We start from the raw sequence: 25,220 nt of genomic DNA, 5'->3' as shown, positions 1-25,220 counted from the left end.
TTGTTGGCTCCCCCAACGCAGTGTTGACTCATCTTGAGGTAGACAGTTTTTCTCACTTCCTACATAAGCTGTTATAAAATCAGATCCAGGTGTTTTTTATTCTTTTTTTGTCTGTGTATGTGTAATATATTTGAACCCAGCGTAGTGTTTCTTAATAACATTTTGTTGATTTTAACTCATCTCCTAGTCTTAATTTTTTGGCATATTAGTTACTAACCATTGTAAGTTCATTTTCCTCGAGTTTCATAGAGACTCTGCCATTGCTAAGGTCAGCGTAAGGGGCTACTGGAACTCAGATGTACTGTCTACAGGCTCTGTGTTCTAAGTTTACCCAGAGGAAGTTAGTTTTCAAGTGATTTATTTTTGGTGAGTAACTACCCATGGGGATCACTTTTTTTAAGTGTTTGCGAGTCATCTCTTTCATCCCCCTTTTGTTGACATTTGATGTTGCCTTTAGTTTCTTGTAACTAAATTAGAAATAAGGTTTTTCTTTCTTAAAATTCAAGGTGACTTGTCTGTCTTCAGATTTCCAGCACCTCTTCCGCTTTATTACTCAGTTTGCCAACTATAGTTCTAGACTCATACTACAAACAGTTTGGTATTTTTGAAATGTGACTGGTCTGAGCTTGAGATGTGAGTAACCTTAAAATGGCTTTTTACTCTTACTCTCTTAGCTGCAGTGTCCTTGAAATAGTGTTTGTTATGCCCTTCCCAGCTTAAAGATGTTCTCCTTGTATAACACAAAACAAGAGCTGGGTAGTTTTGCTTTTTCTCTGTCATCTGGTGTATCCTACCTTCTGCTTGAAATAGTAGAGAAAACCCTTATTTTTTCTTCTTGTGCCAGAGATAGCTGTAGAAGCGCTTTTTTGTTTTCTTGAGCTTTTTTTCCCTCCCAAAACCTCATCTAAATCTCACTTCTGCTTTTCCTGGCAGTACTTGTATGTAATTTTTATTTGTCCTTATTATGTACCTTGTCTCTCTCCTACCCCACTTTTTGGGAGGTATGGGGTAGGTTTTTGTTTTTTTAAAAATCTAAGTTTACTAGATAGTTCCCATACAGCCACATGGTTTTCTGTTTCTTTCTTCAAAAATGGGATTATTCTGTTTAGAACTTTATATCACTTTTGAGCTTATTTTTAAGTAAATACATACACTTTTCCCTCCACTAAGCAGTCGAGTCTTTCATATTATATTTTCCTGTAAAATAATCTATCACTCTTTCTTTTTACTTTGGCCTTCACCTCCATTTTTTCCGCTGTGAGTTAACATGCATTGGTGAAGGACTCAAGTATCAACTGAATTTATAAACTGTTTTCTCAGCACCACGCACTGTGTACTGTGGCCTCACTCCTGTTTTATATCTTTGTCCCTGAATTGTGTGTAGCCATCTACTGCCAAGTTCAGCTTCCAGTGATGTGGAAGTGTGATTGATTCAGGAACTGTTGCTGCTTAGCCAGTCGGAATTACCCAGGCAGAAAGTCCTAAATCAGTTTTTCTAACAGAAATGACTTCCTTCTCTTGATTGCTGTATCTTTCTTTACCTCTTGTTTGTTTGAGAGCCTGTGAGTGAAACTGTATTTCAGATTTTTTCCATTCCTATGGTGTAAGCTAATTCATCTTTTTTGAATAGCGACATTAGTCTCCAGAGTCATTTCCTTGAGTCGCTTCCTCCACCTCTTCCAGCCTTGTTTTCTGAAGCAGAAATCTGCTTCTAATGTAGCCTTCCTAAATGTCCTTGAACGAAGTTGTCCATCACAAACAGCCTGAGTTGTATACAAAGCTGGCTTTTTGATGCTTCTGTCCTCTCTTCTCATCTCTTCCTGGCCTTAAAGTTTAACACCAACCGTCTTGTCCAAAGTATCGTCCTAATTCCAGTTCAAGATAAGAAATCCCAGGGAGGCATTGATGATGTGTTGACTCAGGCCAGCCTTGTGGTAGACTAGGTGAACATGGGTAGCGTGGAGCAGACATTATGTGCTGTTTCTTGGCCTTGATTACCTTTTGTTTTTAAATAATTTGTCGGAGGATAGTTATTTGGGGTTTTATATACAACACATTTGTGCTAAGATCCAGCATAAAATGATTTCTAAACCGCCATCTAGAGTGTCTGCTGTCACAGCTGGAGAAGCCCCATGGTTTTTTCTTCTTTAAGAATTCAGGAGAAAGTGCTCCTTCCCTGGTCTGCTTTTATTTTCTCTTTGTGTTCTGCTTCAAATTTGGCTCACCATATTTTATTTCAAACGTGAATGTGTGGTGCATGATCTATGTTAACTATTTTACTTTACAATGTAGAAGTCTTGTTGGATCTGTATATTTGTGCGTGTCACTTTTTGTTGTTTCAGGACTGTGAGGGTGAGACTCCCATTCACAAGGCAGCTCGCTCTGGGAGCCTAGAGTGCGTCCGTGCCCTGGTGGCCAACGGGGCTCACATCGAGTAAGTGTCTTCAGTTATTCCTCCCAACCAAAGCTGTAGTTAGAGGTGTTGTGTTTAGAGACAGTATTTAGAGCAAGCAAAGGTCCTGACCTTTGTTTGTAACATCATTAATAGAATTTTGCTTTTTAGATCAGTTGGCCTTAGTGAGCAGAACTGTTGCGTGGGTTAAGTTGACCACTAGCAGAAGGGGCCCTAATTTCACAGCAGCCTCAGAATTCTTGCTGTGAGAGAGAGCATATTAGGATGGAAAGAACAGTTACCTATTCAGTTTGGAACCTGGCATTGTTGACTTTGCCACTGACTAGTTGTGTCACTGTGGTCAAGTCTTCAAACTTTTCTTTGCCAAGTTTTAATTTTGAAACCAGGGCCTGGAATTGAATTAGAATACATTTCCAGGCCTCTTTGGCTCAAAAACTTTTTCCAGACAATTGGCTTTTCTAAATTTTTATTTCCCCATCTTTCAGCAGATGTGAGATTGTGTTTTAAAGCCTATTATGACTTTTAATGATTTATGGCGCCTTATAAAATAGATCTGTATACATTAAAGACTTAAACTCAGTCTGAGCTTTTGATACTGATGGCGTTATTTTAGAGTATCCTTGTTTTAGCTTAGTTTACATCAACTAGCTTATTTATGGTTTGATAGAACAATATTTAAATGTATTAATCTAAAAATGTAAACTTGTATGCAAATCATTAGCTAGCCATGGCATTATACATTTATTTTAGGTATTAAATTTATTTGTATTAACTTTCTCTTAAAGATTTATATTATAAAAATTTTTTTCTGCAGTTACAGCATTAACAAAATGGATGTGGTTTTCACCCTTAAGTGTTGAGTGTAAGCTATAGAGCTGTAATAACCAAAATAACTATGATAATATCAGCTTTTTTGTTTGACCTTGTCTTGAATATTTTATAAAAATTAATTACAAACCACTTTATTCTAATTGGAAATGTGAAAATTTAGACTTTGGGAGAAATAAAACCCACAAAACTAACTTAGTTTAACCCTTTGGTTTCCACTTCATTGTTTTGACTCTGTCTTATAATAAGTATTGAAAAGAGATCCTGGACAGCAAAACTGTATAGGTTAATGCAAGGCCTGTCTAGTACCAGGGCTGTCATTAGGCTCTTAGTATCTTGGCTTCTGTTTCATTAAGTATTACGGTTCAGATCAGTCATTAGTTTGGGCTTGGATCATTTACTTCTGTAGCAATTGAGTATTGTAAATGTGACCTGTGTTAACTGTTACGTTGCAGGGAGCCTTGTGACTGCATATGTAGTTATGACTTAAGGTAATGTAAAAACAACTGATAATGTGAATATTTATTACGCAATCTCTAAAACATTGAGATGATTCTCAATGGATTGCTTTAAAGCAAAGTTATAGATGCAGTTTTCTTAGCTATATTTAGATTAAAACCTCAAATCTTTGATTTTAATAACAGAAGCTTTAATTACAAAATACAGAGTCATAAAATAATTTATTTAAATTGCTTAATTGTCATTTATTGAAATAAAGAATAATTAGAAGTTGATCTATTTAATAACTTATTTTTCTAAGCAAAACTCTAATTGGTCCTGAACATTTTATTACTAAGATGTTAGTTTTACTCATTTTAATGGATAGCTTAATCCTTTGAGCCAATAAATATCACTGTGTCCTTTTTTTAATAGGTGTCTTTTTTTAAATGACATCATTTTGTTTACAGTTCTGTCCTTGGTTACAGGACCCTCGAGTGTCTCTTTTCCACCAAGTGTGACTGAGCATGGCCTCAAGTGCCAGTCTGTTTTTCCTTCTCAGTATAAGAGCCACTCTCTCAAGACCCTGCATTATGGTGATTTCCCTTGACTGAACTTTGAGATATTTTTTAGAAGAAATATTTAGGCTGAGCCACTTAGCCAAAAGCAATTCTTAAAATTATGAGTCTTTGGCCTAGAGATGGAGCACAACTAATCGTTATTTATTACTATTGTGTATGTGATTATTTTGTTTTAACATCTAGATGAAATGTCAGTTTTTGCCAGGAAGCTACATTGTAAATTGCTTTTTGATATCTGTTCAGCATATTTTTATAGTATTAACACTTTTAGTGTACCAACAAATAATAGTTTGATTCCCCCAAATTATGGTTCTTAGATCTATTTTACTTGTTTTCTATTGTACTACTCATATGGTAAAGTATAGTCCTAGCAAATAAAATGCCTTTTTCTTTTTTTAGGAAGATCAAAGGGCACAGAATCCATTTACTTACTTAAAGTTACTTATTTTTTTCCCAGTTCAGAATGGGCCAGATTATTAATTCTTCATATTATATGCTGTAATATTTAGGAGATAATATAAATTTTTCCTTTCCTGTGAATAGATTAAAAGGTGTCTCATATCCATATTTTATCACACTTGGTGGTAATTAATAATTTTGTTATTAATTCCTACTTTGCTTTTTATATATATGCTACATGAAGTGGCCAAAGTCTTAAGTTGCTGCGTTTTTTGGTCATTGTGTAGATAATGAGGAGGGCAAGTGTACACTGCGTCTGTGGCTAGAATGGTTTGTTATATAACTTACTTGTCAATGTAGGCCGCATCTGTAAGATAACGCATGTCAGCTGCTGTGCATCGTATTACATTTTCTAGCACCACACGTGAGTATGTTGATGGAGTTTCTTTTTCTTCTCTTATTTTACATCTTAAGTTTTGGTGCCAAGTTTTCTTTTTCATGTGAGATTTTGTTTCTGCTTATATGATGGTCATTATCATTTGCCATTGTTTACATCTAAAAATAAAAAAGATGAAATGTCAGTTCTGTGACCAGACTAAATGTTTGTATACTTTAAATGATCTAAACCTCTACAGATGCTTCTCATTCTCATTTTTTCTCAAGTAGGTCAGGTACGGAGGTTTCATTAAGTAAGTTAAAATTGTCATTATCCTTAATTTTGTTTATATGACAGTTTAATTTTTCATCGCAGCCAGTATTTGAGTGCTGCTTGCTTCACACTTAAGATTTTTGGTTGAAAGAAGGGCATATACTAACATGAAAAAGTTGTTCCCTCATTTTTCTTTTGGATGATCAGATAAGTAACAATATAAGATTAAGTCTTAATGTGATACCAGGAAAAGACTTTGGAAAACTTGTTGACTATCTGCTAATAATTAAGAATACCTTTTTACCACCGATGCTGTAGAGTGCAGATTTTGAGCCTTGGATTATCTTTACTTTCAGTATTTTGGCACTGATTAATTTTAGTTACTTTGTCTTTATTTTCTTGAGAGAAGAGCGGAGACTGTTTCCATATCAACCAGATACTAGAGGTTTTTTAATGCCTCAGAGTGGAAATAAAGGGATTTAGCAGGCTTGAGAGTGAAACCAGAATTAACTTGCAGCTCAGGCAAATTTGCTAGTCCATTTTAATACCACATTGTACAGGTGCCAGTGTTTAATTAGGTCATGACGGAGTCTTAGAGGAATTTCATATAGTCTCATATATGAAACTATATGAGTCAAAGTCTCATACAGTTTCTATAGGAGAGCAATTCTGTAGAAGCCATTAATTCTGTGGTAACCAGGTCTTCAAATGGGTTACATAGATTTTAACTTATTTTGATCCCAAGAGGAGCTTCACCGTGGTCATTATCTGAAGAAGCATCTGTAGCCTTGTACAGTCATGCGTCGCTTAGCAGTGGGGATGTATTCTGAAAAACGCCTTGTTAGGCAGTTTTGTCATTGTGAGCATCACAGAGTGCACTTACACAAAGCTGGGTGGGATAGCCTCTTGCACACCTAGGCTACTTGGTGTACTAATCTTATGGGACCACCATGGCATATGTGGTCTGTTGTTAACTGAAATGAACCGTCATTATGTGGAGCATGACTGTATAAGCAAGTTCAATGACTCACTCTAAAAAAAAATCTTTCTTGCCTAATTTAGAAAACAAGCACAGTTGGCTGTAATAACCAAAGTCTAAAATGTGATCTTAATATAGTTTTTTTTGCAGCGTTAAGAAAAGTCTATTGCTGAACTTTTAAAAAATCTTAGTTGAAATGGAGTTGGTTTGGTTTGGTTCCTTCCTAATTGGTGGCCACCCTTGTGACTACTCTGTTTGCTCACCCCTGGAGCCCTGTCTGGAAACAGGATTTCCTTAGAGTATACCCTGTGAGGAGCACGTTTTGCACTAGTGTCAGAAGTTTGCTTGCAACTTTTGCCCTTGGCAAAATATAACCCAGATTTACTTTATTAGCCATTCATTCATGTTTGAAATTCATGGTTTCTTTTCATTTGTTCACTTATTGGCCCTTGAGGATAATAGTCCAACTCTGAAATTAGAATTATAACTCTAAAGTAGTAGTTTCTGATTGGGATCCTCTGCATTCCAGTCTCCTTGCCTCCTGGTGCTGCCTCCCTTACCTAATTGTCATGACCGCAAACTTGTCTGATCTTGCTATTTCCTGGCTCTTTTTCCTTTTATTAAAACGTTAACAGGCACGGTGGAGGAATTGCTTCATGAGATAGCTGTTGAAGTCTGCCTGCCAGACAGGAGCAGATGGTGGACTGACAGTATTCTAGAGTTGTTGACAAATTTAGTTTAGAATTTTGATTGTTTTTCATAACAGCTTGATTATATAGTTTTAATATTTGTTTAACCACTCCTTTTATAACTAGTGCTTTCAAGTAAAACCAGTGATTTCTAAATCTAATTTTCTCTTCCCTTTGCTAAATTATAGTAGGAGCATGTTAAGTATTTCATCAGACTCTTTGAATGATACTGTTACATTTTAATGTATGCAAACATAATGGGGGTTCAGTTGCAATGTAAAACTATCCTCAGTAATGTTGAACTTGAAATGAAAACTTGGCACCAAATTTATTCAGGTAGAAACTTTAAAAAATAGTTTCTTCCTATTGTTACCTAAAGAATATATTTAAGAAAGTTTTCATAATTATTTAAGAGTTTGGATACCAAAGGGTTAAAAATACACATGTTTTTCTTTTACTGAAGATATTTTAGATGTTTGCTAATGTTTTGTCTGTACAAATGGACTTTTAGTAATGTTTTTTTTAAATCTTTTTTTTTAATGATTCCATGTATTTGCTTATTTCCATCTAGGAATAGTTACTAATGTATTTGAGATACAGCATACCAAATTTTAAAGTAACCAGAATCGTGAGTTAATGGTTTTTAGTCCATACTGTTAAACTTTTGTTGAAATATTGACATAATGGGCTTCATGCTAAAAATTACTAGAGGTAATTGAAAAGGCAGCGTTTTGGAACAGTAGCTCTTGGTCAAGGTGGTCACATGACAATGGCTTACGCTCAGTAATTGTGCTTCTGCACCTCATGTATGTATATGTATTTTTAATCCAAATGTTGCCTGCAAATATGTGATCCCTTATAGTTTAAGTTTCCTGTTTTATGAACCATTGCCCGTTTTAAATCACACAGAAGATTCTGAATCTGTAAAAACTACACATGTCAATGTTTTACAGCTACGTAATTCGAATTGACTTGATTTTTTCAAGTAATCCTAGAAAGGGGGAGCATTCCATATAGAAACTGCTGAAACTGCCACAGGTGCTTCTCCGAAACCTTACGGTTGTGGCATTGAATGTTCAGTATGGCTTCCTTTCTCCACTCGAGGCATACTGTTGAGGTATTTGTTGCGGTGATTGGTTTTACTGCTAATCTAGGAATTCAGATCTAGACTCTTTAGATTTGCATGCTTTGCTTACCCTATTATGATACCTACCTTTTATTTGTAAACTAACAATAGTTAAGTTGAGATCAGAATTTTAACAGAAATATTATTTATATAAAAATTGTGGTTATTTTTCATTGTCACATGGCATTAACGAAAAGAAAACATCCTGAAGGTGATGTGACAACTCAGATTCTAAAAATTTTATTTCAGGTATTTCCTGATCCGTGGTTTTTCAAATTAAAAAAAAAAAACTGTTGTTATTAGAATGGCTTCTCTGTTATGAGGTTGTGACACTATAAGTGGAAAATAGATGGGGAGTTAGCTGGCAGCAGAGTGGAGTTTTGTTATAAAGTTCTTTGAGGAAACATTTTTAGCTATAATAAATTTTAATACTCTTCAGAATTTTATGACAGAAAATATAACATATAAGCATTTGTGTTTTAACTTTAGTAAAGTTAATACCAGCTTGATTTATTTTGCCAGTTATTCAGCAGAACAAGTAATTCACAGTAAAGATGATTCTATGTCTTCCCGTGTTTTCATAGTCCAATTTTGAAAGAATACTAGGAACTATTGGGAGAAAATGGGTGCCCTGCCCAAAGACGGCTTTTCATAGTCTTGGTGAATGTTATGGGAACTAGACTACAGATACAGGCATGGTCACCATAACTTCCATCATAAATTGTAGCAAATTGATCTTACTAGCCTAAAAGTCTGATCATGTCTACTTTCTTTTAAAGAAAGTCAATTTTAAAACTTCAACAGACTAGACCTAATTCGAACATCAAGTTGATTGGTGTCTAATTTTTAAAATCTCTGCCCACTTTCAAAGATTTTTCAAGTGGATATTGGAGAAGACAAGAGAAGGTAAACTAACCTTTAGGATGACCTCACAGCACAGTCCCACTTGGGACCTCTCTTGTTTTCAGAAATGGACAAAGGTAAATTTTAGATCAGGCATAGTCTGATTGCCCAGGTGCATCAAACTGACGATGCTAAGTTCAAAAGTGTATGTTTTTTAAAGATTTAGTCTAAAAATATTGTGAACACTTTGATTACTACCCCAATGTTTATGCAAAATATAGTTTTTGAGAGTAGTTTTGAACAGTTTCTTCCAGGTACTGTAAATTTCCCTTTGGACTAACGTGTGTAAAGGCTGCAGTTCAGAAGAACTTGGTCTTTCCCAGCCTCACTTGAGGTTGATAGCAGTGGCCAGCAGTTCACGCAGTGAGGCCATATCCCACAGCAGTGAATACCTAGGGACCAAAGGGTGAGGGCTTGACTGCTTGCAAGTAGTGTAATGGAAGAAAGTGCCACATTGGAATGTGAAATTGTCATAGAACCTGTAAATCCTAAGTCACATTCGTGTGTCCAGCTCCCATTGAGTTTTAGGAAAATAGCAGAGGGTAGCTTAGGTTTAATATCTACTTAAACTTGAAACACTGAATAGAATTTGATGGTTTAATAAATTGTTGATACGTTTGAACCAGGATTACTGTTTGAACTCCTAAAACATTAAAATTGAAACATGCTTAACAAGTAGGAAAGCATATATGAAAAAAGAGTTTAAAGACCTGAGCCTCTTTTGTTAAAAATTAAAATGTTTCAAGGACTATACCATCTAATGATTATTTATTGTAGCCTTTGTTTGGAACCCCCCCCCCCCACACAGGATTTTCAGCCTCTGTGGTACATTTGAAAGTCCTCTCTACCTATTAAATATTAAAAAGTGGTTTGAGGAATTCAGACCTGTAAAGACAGTTTTCATCTTAGTCGTATTAAGCACATTCCCTAATTCAACTATAAGACACTTAAAACTTTTTATAAAAAACACTCAAATGGAATAGGAATGATTGTATTACTTCTCTGTGCTCTGTCAGGGTCTTTTATTTGACATTGACATTTATTTGACATTCAGATATTTTTCTTGGTATTTAAAATTTTGTGCTTTAACAGACTTAGCAACTTTTTACAAGTTATTTTTGTTTGAATTGAATAGGGCACAAAATTACTAGAAAGACTTTTTCAGGAACCATAGAGATCTGTTCCAAAGTATAGAAAACTAGATGCCAGTATCATCTATTGGTTAAATGTTGCTTGACAGATCCAACCCACTGCTTGTTTTTGTGTGGCCCGTACACGAAGAATGATTTTTAAGTGTTTGAACAAAAATCAAAAGAACAACAGTATTTCATGATATGTGAAATTGTATGAAATTCAAATTCCAGTACCCATAAATAAAGGTTTATTAGAACATAGCCACACTCAATTGTGTACCTATTGTGTAAGGCTCCCTTCAGGCTACGACGTCAGAGTGGAGTAGTTGTGACCGAGACTGTGGCCTGCAAAACCCAAAATACTTAGTATCTAGCCCTTTTCAGAAAAAGTGCCTAACCCTGGCTTAGATGATACCTAACGTTCCTTTCTGTCTGCTTTCTGTGACGTGCACTCTAGGATTGAGCAGCCACTTGGAAGATTTTAAATGTGAGCAGAGCACAAAGGGAGTTAAACGTTTCCCAGGCTTAGAGCACAGAGGAGTGAATGTAGATACATAGGAGAGGAGATGTGAAGGAGAACCTTTGGAGGCAAGAGAGGGGGGCGGCTGGTTTTGTTGCTGTGTACCAGAGTCAGGTATTAACAGCTCCTTCTGCTGGAGAGGAATAGAAACACTGTGAAGATGAACTATATGTTGTGTATGTTCGGTCTCAGTAACATGAGAAATAATGTAGTTGAAACCTTCTGTAGCTGACTAGCAGCAGAGAACGGATACTCTGTCTCCATTTCTGACAATACTATAGGGATAATGCAAAATTATCATCTCCCTATTAATTCTCCCCAGTCACCATATGTCTCAGATTCTGATATCTGTCCATCCATTTTCTAGAATGTTTTGATCTTCCGTTTGCATCACTTTGACTTCCAGTCCCTCAAAGAATTTGTTTGACTTGTGATTGTCGTCTCTTACTTGCTTGGTCCGTACATGGAGAGTACATAGCACGAATTGGCTGTAGTCCTTTTGAATGTTAAAGATAATACCTCACACCACCTAGAAATTTGAGTGGCTCTGTCTACGTGGAGTGGTGTGCAAGTGTTTGACTGCTTTTGGTGGGGAGGATGCAGGGCAAGGAGACCTTGCGTATTATTTTACGTCTGGACAGATGCTCCCACGCAAACATGTACAGTCTCCATGGTCTCCCAGTATTGCCAAAAATTTGTTGCTTAGTTTTCTTTTTTTTTCTTTTTTAAGATTTTATTTTTCCTTTTTTCTCCCCAAAGCCCCCCAGTACACAGTCGTGTATTTTTAGTTGTGGGTCCTTCCACTTGGTGGCCTGTGGGATGCCACCTCAGCATGGCCTGATGAACGGAGCCATTGTCCACGCCCAGGATTCGAACTGGTGAAATGCTGGGCCGCCAAAGCATGCGAACTTAACCACTCGGCCATGAGGCCGGCCCTGCTTAGTTTTCTTAAAGGTTATATTTCCTTGGAAGAACAGTAAACTTGCTACTGTAACCCACGTTCAGTCTACTGTTCATTTTCTGAATGAAGAGTAAAGGAACTGAGTGTAGTTTTGGATGTTCTGCTTTTCAGCAACTTTAGATTGTTGGTGTGCTCCTTAAGGGTCTCAGCTTTCCTTGGTGAACTGGCATTTGTAGTGGTAAATGCTCTTTAACAAATCCATGTGCTGTTCTTTTTTATTCTCTGATCCACTGAGGAGTCATCTTTACTGTCAACTTTATTTGTCCTAATTTTAAGCAGCAGCTTCTCATTTCCATAGTCTTTGATTTTGGAAAGTCCGTATTTGCCTGTAGAAACCATGTTTTATAAACTTTGCTTATGTTCTAGGTCTTCTCTTTCAAATTTTGAAGAGTTAAATTTTATTTTTAATTTTTACGTGGCAACTTATTTTTCTGTTCACATTCTTGATAGAGGAGACCTTTTGGACATCTTCACTTGTGATATCTTCTGAAAATGAAATACACCATTTAAAAAAACCATCCAGCCTGTATACTTACTTGAATGTTATGCTTCAGTAACATTAATATTAAAAAATCAAGTATATGATCATTGTATACACATAATTAATGTAATTCACTCTGCCAAAACTTTGGTGTTTCCTTTCTATTTAATTCATATATCAAAATAAAAATATTATGAAATTTCTGGAATAATATTCTTCAGAATTCACAGCCATAAAGTCAAGTGAAAATGTCAGTTTTAGTCCCTGAAAGTCCTGTACACAACTGCCTTGTATTTTTAAGGAAGTAGTGTTGGTTTCTGTGATTCTCAAGTCTGTGTCTTCTGTATCTGACTGCATTGAGTTAGGCTTTCACCTTTCCTAGGAATGTATAATACATTTCTTTACCTCATGCTTTAAAAGGCGAAGACGTGTTGAGTGATTGTCCAAACATAAATAGATTTTTTATTTCGGAAGTTGGAGCTTTATGAGTGTGACGGCTGGAAATATGAATGCAAGGCTTATTGTTATCTTTAAAATGAAAAAACCCTATTTGTCCCTGATTCTGTAGTTTTCACTCTGAGATGTTTTTGGTTTTTTGCCTTAACATTAACATAGGAAACAAGCATCAGAGGTTCTGCATCGGCTATTTCAGTGACACAAAGGAAGGCCTGTATTTGATCACACCTCTGCTGTGTCTGTAGTGTAGCTTGCTGAGTAGGTATGAGAGCTCTCTTTGCTGCTTCTCCAGTTTCAGTTTATCAGCCTGCAGCTAACAACCTGTTTTGATTTTTTGAAGATTTATTTCACAGAGCAGTGTATTTTCTTGCCTTACAGGGGAGCTTCAACATGGAGTTGCTTTTGTTCCCTAAATTTTTATTGTTTCCTAATTAAGGTTTACAAGTTGACCTGGTTCGTTGATATTCCTCTTGCACTTACTCTGTCACCACCTCCTCCTTTAATCTGAGTCTCAGCTGCTGTAGAAGACATCAGACTCTTACTTGTTAGTGGTCATCAACCACATTAGATGATGTTGCTTCTTTTCAGTGGTAGGACTCTTAGCTTAGGGGATGAGTTCCTGGGACAGTATTAGAAGGTTTTTCACAGGAAACATCCCCTCAAATGCTCTAGAATGTCAAAATGTAATACTCCTGTAAGTTTTCCTCAGCACGCCCAAAAAACAACTCAGCTTTTCATATCTCCAGTCTAATGATAAGTTATTTTGATGTCAGGACATCCTTCTAAACTTCCACTTATAGTGTCACATGTGAGCATAAAATCTGGCTTGTTGGTAAGCCAATTACCTTTGTCTTTAGGAAGCCAATTTTTAAGAATGCCATGGACAATTTCAGTACATGTTTGTTTGTTATGATTTTACTCGAGCTAAAGGAATGGATTATTAAAATTAAGTGCAAATACTATAGAATTCAGTTTCAGGTTAAGTCTGAAGTTAGCATAAATTTAGGTTCTTCAGACTAACATAAAAAATGATTTTGAGAAGTTAAATAGGAAGATGCTTTTTTTAAAGTTTAGTATATTGATTTTTAAATTACTATCTCCCAAATCTTGCTTAGTAATCAAATGTGCATAAGAGAGAAGTTAGTTGGTGAGCTAGGATTGAGTAACTCCTTCTTTAATGAAGACTTGCTGTAAATCTGTATACTCTTGCATATCACTTTCAGATAGATAGTCAGTGCAGCAGGAGCAGAGACCAGGTGAAAATGCTAATGGGATGTAATTCAGTGTTTTTGTGTCATACAGCCTGAGAAATGCCAGTGGCCTGACAGCAGCAGACATTGCTCAAACCCAGGGTTTCCAAGAATGTACCCAGTTTCTCTTGAACCTCCAGAATTGTCATCTGAACCGTTTCTGTAATAATGGCACCTTAAATGGGGGCCATCAGAATATATTTCCTAATCATGTTAGTGTGGGAACAAATCGCAAGAGATGCTTGGAAGATTCGGAACCCTTTGGAGGAAAGAGAGCTAGAACTGAAGGTGAGAGCACTTTGTGGGTGGGAAGGAGCAGACTTGTTTCCTTTCTTTAATGTGTGTTCTTTCTTACGGCTGAAAGCACCTTGGAGATGAGACCTTCACTTAAGGAGGTACTGTGCCCCGAGGATTCTGGCACAGTGATGGTGGAGTTTTTCCCGTATTGCCACTTTGAAGATTGACCATTAAACAAAAGGGAAGGATATAAGAGGGCGTGTTGACAGCTCACATGTGAATGTGTATATATAACTTTCTGCACACCCAGGTTCATCTGCCATGAAATAGAAATATTTTTCTCATTTTTTGTACCTGTTCGAAATATAACTATTAAAAAAAAATCTGCCGCCGTGCCTGATTTTTTTTGTTTCCTGTACATCTTCCTGAGCTTATAAGAATTGTTGATCTGATAGTAAAACATAACTTCACATCTGGTAAGGTCGATGTTTGCTGTTCTCTTCCACTTGCACTGTCATTTGCCCTCAGCTGCTCTCCATACCCCACAGTGTAATATGTGTTTGTCCCAGCAAGATCTGATCTGTCAGTTTGACATTGAGGACTTAAGTCTCTAAGGTAAGTTATTTTAGCTTTAAGTATTCTTCCACCTTTTTTATCTTTAGTTAGTTTTGGAATTTGCACATAAGCAGAGTCAGTTAGTCACTCTTCCAAGTTGAAAAAACCTCCCTTACACCTAGGAAAAAAAATCACCTATGTATACCTGTGTATAAAATTTCTAATCAGGAGACAAATTGATAGCTTAGCAGGAATATTTAGCAAACTTACACAGAAACAGAAATTTAGACCTGACAGTGAAAAGTAATCACGCTGAGATTATGCATTCAAGATGTGCTGAGGAGAAATACAAAGTTGTACCTTTCAGTTTAAAAAAAAACCAATCAAGTATAGTATGAGAAAACCCTGGGTGGCTTGAGGTTTTCTTGGACTTTAAATTTGATGTTAGGTCAACATCCTCTTTTCAATGCTGTGCCTCTTTAAGTTGACTGCAGTGTATCCAAACGAAAACTTTTTTTTTTTTCCTATCAAGTTGATAAAAAGTATGTTATCTATCTATGACTTTCAAATCTTGGTCACTATAAAAACTTGTGATTATGTGACGTTTTTGTAGAAATGAATATATGAACTTAAAACATACCAAGTTCATAAATTTTATAAGTTGCTGGCCTAATAATTTCTAGAAAGATGCTATAATAATTATAAGTACAACATGAAGGTGTGTCTAAAATTCAAAAGTGATGTTTTTTAATGGTGAAATATTGTTCAATGTTGTCATTTATTTGTGCCATGTTCCAATATATTTTTCTATTTTTTTTTTTAAGATTGGCACCTGAGCTAACAACTCTTGCCAATCTTTTTTTTCTTTCCTTTTTCTCCCCAAATTCCCCCAGTACATAGTTGTATATTTTAGTTGTGGGTCCTTCTAATTGTGGCATGTGGGACGCCACCTCAACATGGCCTGATGAGCGGTACCATGTCCATGCCCAGGATCTGAACCATCAAAACCCTGGGCTGCCAAAGTGAAGCGTATGAACTTAACCACTCGGTGACGTGGCCGGCCCCTCTAATATGTTTTAAAAGCCCTTTAGGAGCATCCACATTTTTAAAATATTCTTTGTTTTATTTAATGCCTGGCTAATATTTTGGAATGGTATTAAGTGTCAGCTTTATTCTGCTCTCCTGCAAGAATTATGTATGTGTCCCTGTCCAGTATGTTAGCTTATAGAATGAATCATAACTTCTGTTTAGTTTTTTTAGAAGAACGTCACTTAACATTTTAGTAAGACTCAGAAACATACCTAAAGAGTTTTTGAGCTAGCCTCTTAAGGTCAGTTGAGTTGGCCAATAACTCATTGTTTAAGTATCCTGAAAAGCCTTTCCAGGGATTCCTGAAACTTAAATTTCAGTGTCCTAAAGTCTGTACTACACACACATTTTGAAGAATCATGCAGATGTTCCGGGGGTTTTATTTTCCTCCTACAGACAAGTATCTGTTTTGGTTGACCAGAGCAAGGGGTGCGCACTTTGCTCGTTAAACTCAGCTTTCCCAAACTGCCCATTCCTGGTGCTCAGCCCGAGGCTGCTGGCTGATTCAGAAAGACATGTGGTTGGAGCCTGGCGTTTGTTTAAAGTTTGCGGGAATAATTAGGCAAAGCTCAGGTTGTGCGCTGCCCCACGCGCACATGAAGTGATAATGTTCTGTCACCGTCACAGGAGAAGCCTTGGACACTGATGTGCCTGACTTCACAGCTCCTTTTCTGGAATTCCTCGTTTCTCTGCTGAATGTTAATTATTTCCTCCCTAAACTTCCTAACACTCCTGTCCTGAGGTAGGGTGGTGCTGAGATTTGTCCCACGTGTCGCTTAGTGTGTGTGTAAATTTGTATTTGTGTAACCGTGGATGGGTGCCTTTATGCCATCCCCACCCTGGCCACTCTTCTCTTTTCTCTATGGGAAAGGAAGTGGTGATTTTTTTTTTTTTTTTTACCATTATAAACTCCCTGTGAATTGGGATCTTGGGGCCAGGAATTCTTGATTATTAAAACAAGATTCTCCCCCACACACACAACTACCTGAATTTTCTAAATGAAATTCTTGGCTTCAAAAGATGAAGATATAGTTGTTTCCATTCTTTGACCAGTTTTTTAGTGTATACCTCAATGTGTGTTGCTTTCCTTCGTTGTCAGTTAATTTCTGGCATCGTCTTTTGATTTGCTGTTTAAATCTGTGAGCTTCAGTTTTTGCTCATTCTGAATTATTCATTTTGCAAGATAAGTTTTTCGTTCTCATGCTGAAGTAAAAATGAGTATTTTTTTCCCTCGTCTAACATATCCATATAAAATACTACTTGAATAACTTCATATGTGAAAGTATTTAGAAGAGTTTAAAACTGCCCCTTTTTTTGCCGTGTGAGTATGGCTTTTTTTCCCCACAGCTGCCTGGAATAATACCTTGGCTCATAAATGCATAACTTGGACCTTAGTGATAAATTTAGTCCATTCTGTCTTCCTAGAATTTAAGAATTAGACATATTGATGTTTTAAGTGTGGAATTTATAAAAGCAATTACTTCCAGAAATTTTCCTGGCTAAGCTAGCTCTTAGAGGTGTGCCCTGTAAAATTCACTCTTTAACTTTTTTTTTTTTTTTTTTGCTTTAGAATCATGTCTGAGAGTTATCTGTTCTCCTTAGAAGGTAGTATCTCTCACTGCTTTCAATAAACTATTTTCAGATATTTTAAGGTAATTGGAGTGATTTTTCCCTTGGAAGCTGTATTGATACAGAAGAACTTCAGGGAGTAATAATGCCTTGGCGTTTTTGCACTGCTTACATGCAAACTCTCCTTTGGAAGCAAGTTGTGCTACAAAAATTCATAAAGTATCTTTCATGCAGTCATTCACACCAGTGTCAAAAGGTACTTTGGTCAGAACACAGACATAATAGATGTGACCACAAACTGTAAGGTGAAATCAAATCCAATTGAGCGGTTGATTTTGATGAAAAGTATTTTGAGCTAATATTTTCTCCAATATGGGATTTTGTTCATTTAGGGTGGTGTAAGGACTATCAGTCTATAATTAGGTTTTGGGTCCGTCCTCCCCCCCCCCCCCCAATTTATCAACCATTTGCTCAAGATGCAATGAAAGATGGACTTCAGCTGCAGCTGCTCTGTAAAAATTGGTTTAGGTTTGTTAGCATTGCTGGTTAATCTTCAGGAATAACTCTCAGTACAATTATCCATGTATAAGTATTCCTTGAAAACTTGGCTGAATTATCACTGGTCCTGGTTAGAAAAGAATGCCAGTCCCATCCTTGAGAAAAACCTTCATCTTGTTTTTACTCAGTGGTAGTTTTGGGTGCAGCTCCAGAGTCTTGATTAGAGAGGCATTGTGAGTTACAGGCTGACCCAGTAACCTACTATTTTGTTTTTGGGAGACAGTTTTAAGAAGTAGGCTGTGGTGATAGCAGAGGTTAGATGTGAAGTGGATTTCACAGTTTTGTTTTAATCCAACAGCTTTATTATTGATCTTAGCGTCTTGTACATAACATACAGGTATTTAATGTAAAAGCACCATTTAGGAAAAATATCTACAAGTTATGAGTCAGTTCAAAATTAACAGTGAGAAGTTTTTCAGCACACTTTTCCCAGGATGAATTTAACATAAACAGTCTCCACTGTGTTTCTAACTGTTGGTGTTGACCAGGCTTGCAGACCCCCGGGGGGTTGGGGGAGAGCAGAGAGCTGTGACTTAAGTGTATTAAATGATACATGTTAGCTAATTATGTAAAACATAAGATTCCAGAAGTCAGGTTTTTATTGTGGTTCCTGCTAGGTTCCATAGTATTACAGATAGATAAGACTAGCTTCTAGTGTCCTTAGTGTTCTCAAACTTGTAGTAAATGACCTTTTTAAAAATTTGACTGGAGTGAGAGAACAGTCATAATTGTGTTCAAATAACAAATGCTTCTTTTAATTCCTGAAGACATAGCATCTTTCAGATAGAATCTGATTGAATTATATTTAGGAACCAAGCAGTTGCCTGGATTTCCACTGTTACTGTTGTAGACTGGAATTCAGCAAACCTCACACACCTCCTTTGTTGGCAGCAAAGTGTGGCGGCTGCAGTGGGAATCAGCCAGGACTGGCTCCTGGCACGCCTTCAGGACAGTCTCTTTCACATGCATCTGCCCTGTGTTCTTTAACAAGACCCCAAATCCCTCCTTAGTGGTCCAGAACTGTCCCTGCTCCTCCGTGACCTTGGCGTCTCCAGTGTCCTGCCCTCTTGAATTTCGCATGCCATCTGCTGCATTTGGGGCCATGGCAGGAGTGTTGTCCCAAGAAAGGTCACCTTGTAGTAGAACCACTTTTGTACTGGCTGTAGGTGTTCTTGTAATTTTAACGGGACTTTGCTTTTAAAAGGCACTTAGTTATTTGGATAAAGTGTGCTCTATAGTAGACCAGAGAATAGTTCTAATAGTGATTTGTGGCAAGCCACCAAGGAAACATTCTCTGGGTCCTCTCCTGGAGAACCACCAAGAGCTTCCTCAACGGTCAGACTTCCCAGATTGGGGACACCATGGGGGTGTGAGGGGTCCTGGTGCTCCTGGCTACTAAGGGTTGTGGGTCACCACTTGGACCTCCTGCTCTGGCACCTAAGGAGGCACAAGGGAAGGTAAATCACTAAGCTATCTCATGAGCCCAAGCTTCACTTCAACGCACAGTATGATACTGCTTGCCAGGTACTGCCCATGTCAGGTGGTGCCTCCTGTGTGGGGTGTGTCTAGGAAGTGGTGCCGTGTTAGCTAACTGGAGCACTTATATCTTAAATGTGGGACTACAGAGATTGATTTTTGCCTACAAGAGATTGCCTTTAAAGTTAAGTCTGATCAGACATTTTTCATAAGCGCTAGATATACTTGGAAGCATGCCTGGCATTGAAAATCTTGCTTTTGTGTCCACCTTATGTATGTCAGTGTTCTGAGGACATGCCAGTTGTGCAGTAAGAGTGCATCTTCCTGAGTTGACATAGCCAACACAAAAAGGAGCTTCCTTGACGGCACAGTTTCTGTAATGCAGCAGACCCCTGGCTTTTAAAAGCTAAATTAAGCCTTTTCTACATTTGCAAACTGCTTGATCATTAATAGTTTTATGTAGTTTTAGAATGAGAACTGTCTTTTAAGAGTTTTATTCAGTTCTCGAGTTTTAGATGAGAATACAAATGCAGACTTCTGCATTGTCCTGGGTGCCTTCCCAAATGAAGCATCTTTCCTGGTCCTGAGGTCAAAAATGAGAGGCCTTCTTGGGCAGTAGTCAGTCCTGGTTTTGACTCTGCCTCTGGGGGAAGGAAGCTGGGAGGGTTTCTTTTGAGCCAATCCTAGGTGGATTTCCATCATAAATAGACATCATCTAACGTGTACTAGAATCTTCTCAACAAATACCTGCTTTGGCAACCAAAGTAAAAGGTAAGGATGCTTTACAAAATGTTCCATAAACTTTGGGAGTGATAAGATGGGCAGGGAAAGTGCTTCTTTTCCAAAACCTAAATGGAATCAAAATTGATAACTTTGGAAGAGACATTTCAGATGCTTTTTCTCAGATGCAATGTGGAATATTTAAACAGTTCCTTTGGCAATGGTAATAGGTATGGTGGGAGAAAGGAGTTAAGTCCAGATCCAGTGTTTAAATTGTAAGAGACCCAATTTTAATTTCATGATTTATGAAGTACAGTTTTAAAAAGTAAATAATTGCAACCTGGATGCCCCTATCCAGCTGAGCACTTCCTCTTTACAGGTGCTAAGATTAAAGAAATGAAAGCATTATTATCAAATACATTCCAAGGTTCTGGGGCAACTAGACTATCAGCCAAGTTGTTAAATATCCTTGCAGATACTTTATGGAAACAAGGCGCTAGAAAGATTGCATATTTGCAGAGAAAGATAAATTCTAGGCTGTTTGCAATAACATACTTCCCACATTAAAGAATTTCTTTACTAAAATATGAGAGCCCCTGGTCTGTTTCTTTTTTATCCTGCTCTATTAATGAGAAACTCTACATTAGCAGAAGACACGGATCTTCTAAATGGAACAGTTTCAGAGCGAGTCCCCAGTGCACTGCATAGGGCTCTAGCTAAGAGTAATTTATGCCTTAAAATGGCATTGTGCCTCAGCTCATCTTTTTATTTTGAATGTCCCCAAACTCCCTTTGCCATGGGCTCTTCTGGCCCTCTAGTGGAGGTCTGTTCTCATGTCCCACTTCCATTCTATAGCCACTCTAATTCTTAATTTTTTTTTTTTTTTTTTTTTTTTTTTTGCTTTCTTTGTAATGCCTTTTCTGGCTAGAGAATGGGCTTCGTTCATTGATGTGGGCACTTTTCTAGGCACTGAGGTCAGGGAATGAACCTACGAAGATTCCTGCTTTTATGAAGGTTTGGGGGGGAGGTGGGGGGGCGTCCTCATGTCTTATGAGTGTGGGTACTTAAAGATATCTGCATTGTATCCCCGGAGAAGTCTGTCTTGTTACAAAGGTGTTTGTAGTTTTGTCACAGTAGCCGGCACCAGTTCTCAGGAAACTACCTGAGTTGGCTTATCAGGTGCCAGAGAGTGCGGAAGGAGGGAAGCTGATCCCACGCTGAGTGCAGGTTCCTCATCTCTGAAATGACCAACCGAGGACGCCCTGAAGGTTGTGCGGCTTTGTCCACTGGCCTGGAACACCCGCCCCACTCCCTGCCTCCTTTTTTTAAAACAGTCTGGTTGCCACCAATGCCTTTAAGGTACCTTGTTTCATAGTGAAGATAGAACCTTCCTGTCAGATTTGGGGCCTGTGGAGGATTAAAAGCTTTGAGTGGAAAAGACAAATCCACGGTTTAATTCCTCTGGTTTTAAAGCACCTCTCTGTAGGGTGCTTTTGGCCTCGTACCTGTGCAGATGTCTCTTTTTCCCCAACTACGCAACTCACACTGTGTGTTTCTATTTCTCCTGCACACTAATTGAGAACTCGTTTTTCTCATAAGGGCTATACGTTATCATCGTTGGTTTCAGCAGTTTGGAGAGTAGTCTGGAACTGGTGTGCTCCTTCCTATATTGAACATGACTCATAGACCTCTATGAGGAATTAAAGCTGCAAAGTTAGTTTCTCTGTTTGTAAATGTTTGAGAGAAATGTTTATTTGAAAGAAAGCACTGAAAGTTGTTACTTATTTGCTGTATGTATTCTTTGGCCCAGAAATAATCCTAGGTATTTAAGAGCAAGGAACCAGAAAAGCACACAAAGGTGCATTTTTAAGGATGTTTAGTTATGGTATTCGTGATGGGGAGGAGAACTGAAGCAACCCGCACGGTAGTGGGGAATTTGGTGGTGGGAGCATTATAATGCAGCCGTACAGTGGATTATCATTCAACTTGAAAGATTCTTTTGAACTTAGTTGATGCGATTCATTCATGCCATGGTAAATTAATAAAAGCAAGGTAGAAAAATGATTTTTGGATCCATTTGTATAAAAATACATGTTTATTAAGACTTGGAAGCCATAGATCAAATGAGAGTGGCTGCTCCGGAGAGGCAGGGATTACTGGGGTTTGCCCGGCAAGGTGTTTCTGCACAGAGTGCAGTGCTCGGAGGAAAAGGGGTTAAATGTGCACCTTAGCTGTTCTCCAAGATACAGAGGAGGATAATTTTGTAAGAAATGTGCATATATATATATATATATATATGTATGTATATATATATCCCACTTCAGCTCCAAATATCTTGGAACTAAGATGTAATGTTTGCTTCCATGTTTACTGTGTCTTGGTGCAGAGGGCCGGTGACACTCAGGGACAACGTTGAGAGACCTGTCTTGAGTCTCGGCTTTTATCTTATTTCCTGTTACTGAAATTATTGATTTTTTTCTTTGATTTGAGGATCATTTTAATGATTTCTATGATATTATTCAAGAATTGTCTTAGTATTTACTTATGAAAAAGAACTGAAGGAATGTTTTTGGGCATAATAGAGATTATGCTGAATTTTTAAAAATATTTAGAAATGTATCTGGGTTGTATAACTGCTTTTATGTTCTCCAAATAACAGTCGTAAATGAGATAGGTATCTGAAATTCCTTGACTTGTGCTTGAAACTGCATACTCCAGGAAATATTTTTTATTGTGGAAAAGTAAGTTTCTTGGTAGTGTACCAAGTCCATTAGTAATCTGTAGATAATTATTTGGCAGTGCTGGAGTATTCAATGCTCTGACAAAAGGGAATGAGAAACATTTGTCTTGAAGTCATGGTGCATGTACGGGGAGTCTGAAAGTGCCTTTGTTTTCTGTGCAGCTCAAAGCTCGGATTACTTGATGTCACTAGTGAACGGCGAGACAGAAGATGATGCTGACAAAATGCACGTCGATAGAGAGTTTGCTGTCGTAACAGGTGGGAGTGGACAGTTTCCCGTTAGCTTCAACAACGGTCCAATGGTCGAAGACACCAAACCACAGGAAGGTGGTTCTGTTGGACCAAAAGAAATAGAAATATATACTGTTTCAGCAATGCAGACCCCTTGTCGTTGCAAGAATCAGTATGCGTATTATTTCTAACATAAATTCAAATGATTTTTGCACTTTGTTGTCCAGCTTTTTAAAGACTGTTACACTATAATTTGCATATCTTGGGCAAGTTTGTAGAATCAAGGATAAGTGGTTTTGGTGCATTATATGGATATGAAAACTACAAGTGCAATCTTCCTATTTTGGTTTGAAGCTTTTGCTTAATGTGCCTTGTTTAATTTTAATGAGGTTTCGCGTTTTTAATTTTCTGACATAGGACCTTTAGGCGAATATACACAACGAACATCTATTGTTAGTAACTTCAAAGCAATAAACAGCAAGAAGGATGACTTGCTGTGAATGCTGAAGACTAGGAAGTGTTGTGGGTTTGACTCATAACAGTCACGCCAATTTGGGATCTTCCACTCAACCCTGGTTGCTTTGTTCCTGTGGCATTCACTCTTTAGTAAGATGCTGAACACCGTGTCTCACAAAGCACGTTTTATATGTGAACATTTTTAGTCTATTAAAACAGTTGATAGTCATTTTCGGTTTTTAAAAGGCAAAGGCTCAGTTTCATTTAGCATTTAGAGTAAAGAGTTATCCATTTACTTAGCTTTTTCTACTGTTCTTTTATTTAGGTGACCATGAAAACATTTTAGCCATTCTCTTAACACGTTAATATATTTGGAAATAGATACTGATTTTTAAAAACTTTATTATTGTGTCTTTATACTAAAGTCTTCACTGGGGATAAAAGATTATGTATTTTTTCCCAGACATACATGAAAAAAGTTATGTCTGTTCACTAAAATGAAAAGAGAATGTGTACATCTTTCTAAAAGGTACAGAATTGTTATGAGTGTAAGTCACCTTTTTGCCAAATTATTAAATGAAATGAGTAGATTTTCCAAGGGAAATTCTGAGGGGAGAGTACATTTAAAGACCTTGGCTAAAGATAAATAACAAAACTCAAAGCAAGCTTTTTTTAAAAAATGGCATTGTTCTGTGCTGTTTGAAAGGCAGGAGTTTAATCACTCTTTAATCTTCAAACATTAATTCCCTAGGTTTTCAGGTTAAGTTTAATACCAAGCTTGAACGTTACGTTGAAAAAGCCATGCTTTGCTTCAGACCCAGTTCATCCCGTGTAATGGGTGCTGAGTAACCTTCCCCATGCTCCCATCGTTTCATTCTAACATCTGACTGAACAAACAAAATATGCGACGTTGCTGGACATGGCTAGCAGTAGACGGGCACGTGGGCGAGAGGGCGGCGTGAGTCCCGAAGGCAGCTTGGACAGACTGAAGGACAGTTGGAGACAGGCGGCCTGCGGACGCGGTCCCGGCCGGCAGCTGTCTTTGCCGGTCTCTAGGGTGTCTGCTGCCTTCGTGCTCAGTTTTATTAGATTTGCTGTAATGATAGGAAGTTAGCAGCTAGCCTTGATTTTGAGATTGCGTAATGGAACTAATTTACTTTGACTAGACACTAGGGGAAATCAGCGTCCACGCACAGTGAGCGTGAAACAGGAAAGAGTCTAGTCAGCGCAGGTTTTGGAGGCAGCGTGTTTACTTTTGCAGTCCCCATCACCTGAGAATAGAAGCTCTGTCTCCATTAGCAGTGTCCCAGTTGTCTGAATGACTCAAGGTTGCCGCCGAAGTCATGACTTTATCACCCAGGAAAAGTTATTTGTACTTTATTTTTGAAAAAACAATTTAAATATGTCCCTGACAACAACTTGTCTTATTTCCTTTTATTTTACTTCATGTTTAGTTCTTGAAACACTTGTTCTTTAGCTTTGAGTTTTGACTAAATAGAAAAGCGATCAGTTAATTTGAAAAAAAAAATCCCTAATCCTCTGAAGAATTTGTCGCAGTTATTAAACTATGTCACTTAACTTGCCAGAAAATTCATGATTAATGGAATGTCGAGAAGACGTTTTCGTCCCTGAACAAGCCGTGACTGCCTGTTGGCAGGAAGGTTTGCAGGACGCCCAGAAACCTCTGTGCAGGTGCGGATCAGAGGTCTGTAGCTGGCGAAGCGGCAAGTCAGCCCTTCGAGGGGAGACTCGCCCCGTGAGCAGCTCTCCCTCGGAAGGTTGT

General features: G+C 37.7%; 1 protein-coding gene across 2 annotated transcripts in view; it reads left to right on the top strand.

Annotated features, from left to right (window-relative positions):
• ANKRD10 (ankyrin repeat domain 10) overlaps positions 1-25,220 on the top strand; it is a 34,106-nt gene that overhangs the window by 6,194 nt on the left and 2,692 nt on the right. For both annotated transcript variants that reach the window (XM_070579273.1, XM_008507078.2), the window contains exons 3-5: positions 2,343-2,434; positions 13,859-14,094; positions 22,913-23,008. In XM_070579273.1, coding sequence (XP_070435374.1) covers positions 2,343-2,434; positions 13,859-14,094; positions 22,913-23,008 — 424 coding nt within the window. The remainder of the gene's footprint in view (positions 1-2,342; positions 2,435-13,858; positions 14,095-22,912; positions 23,009-25,220) is intronic.

The sequence above is a fragment of the Equus przewalskii genome, chromosome 16, assembly GCF_037783145.1.
Source record: "Equus przewalskii isolate Varuska chromosome 16, EquPr2, whole genome shotgun sequence".
In the NCBI taxonomy this organism is placed as follows: Eukaryota; Metazoa; Chordata; class Mammalia; order Perissodactyla; family Equidae; genus Equus; species Equus przewalskii.
The sequence above is the reverse complement of the archived record's forward strand: the minus strand, read 5'-3'. Positions and strand labels throughout refer to the sequence as shown.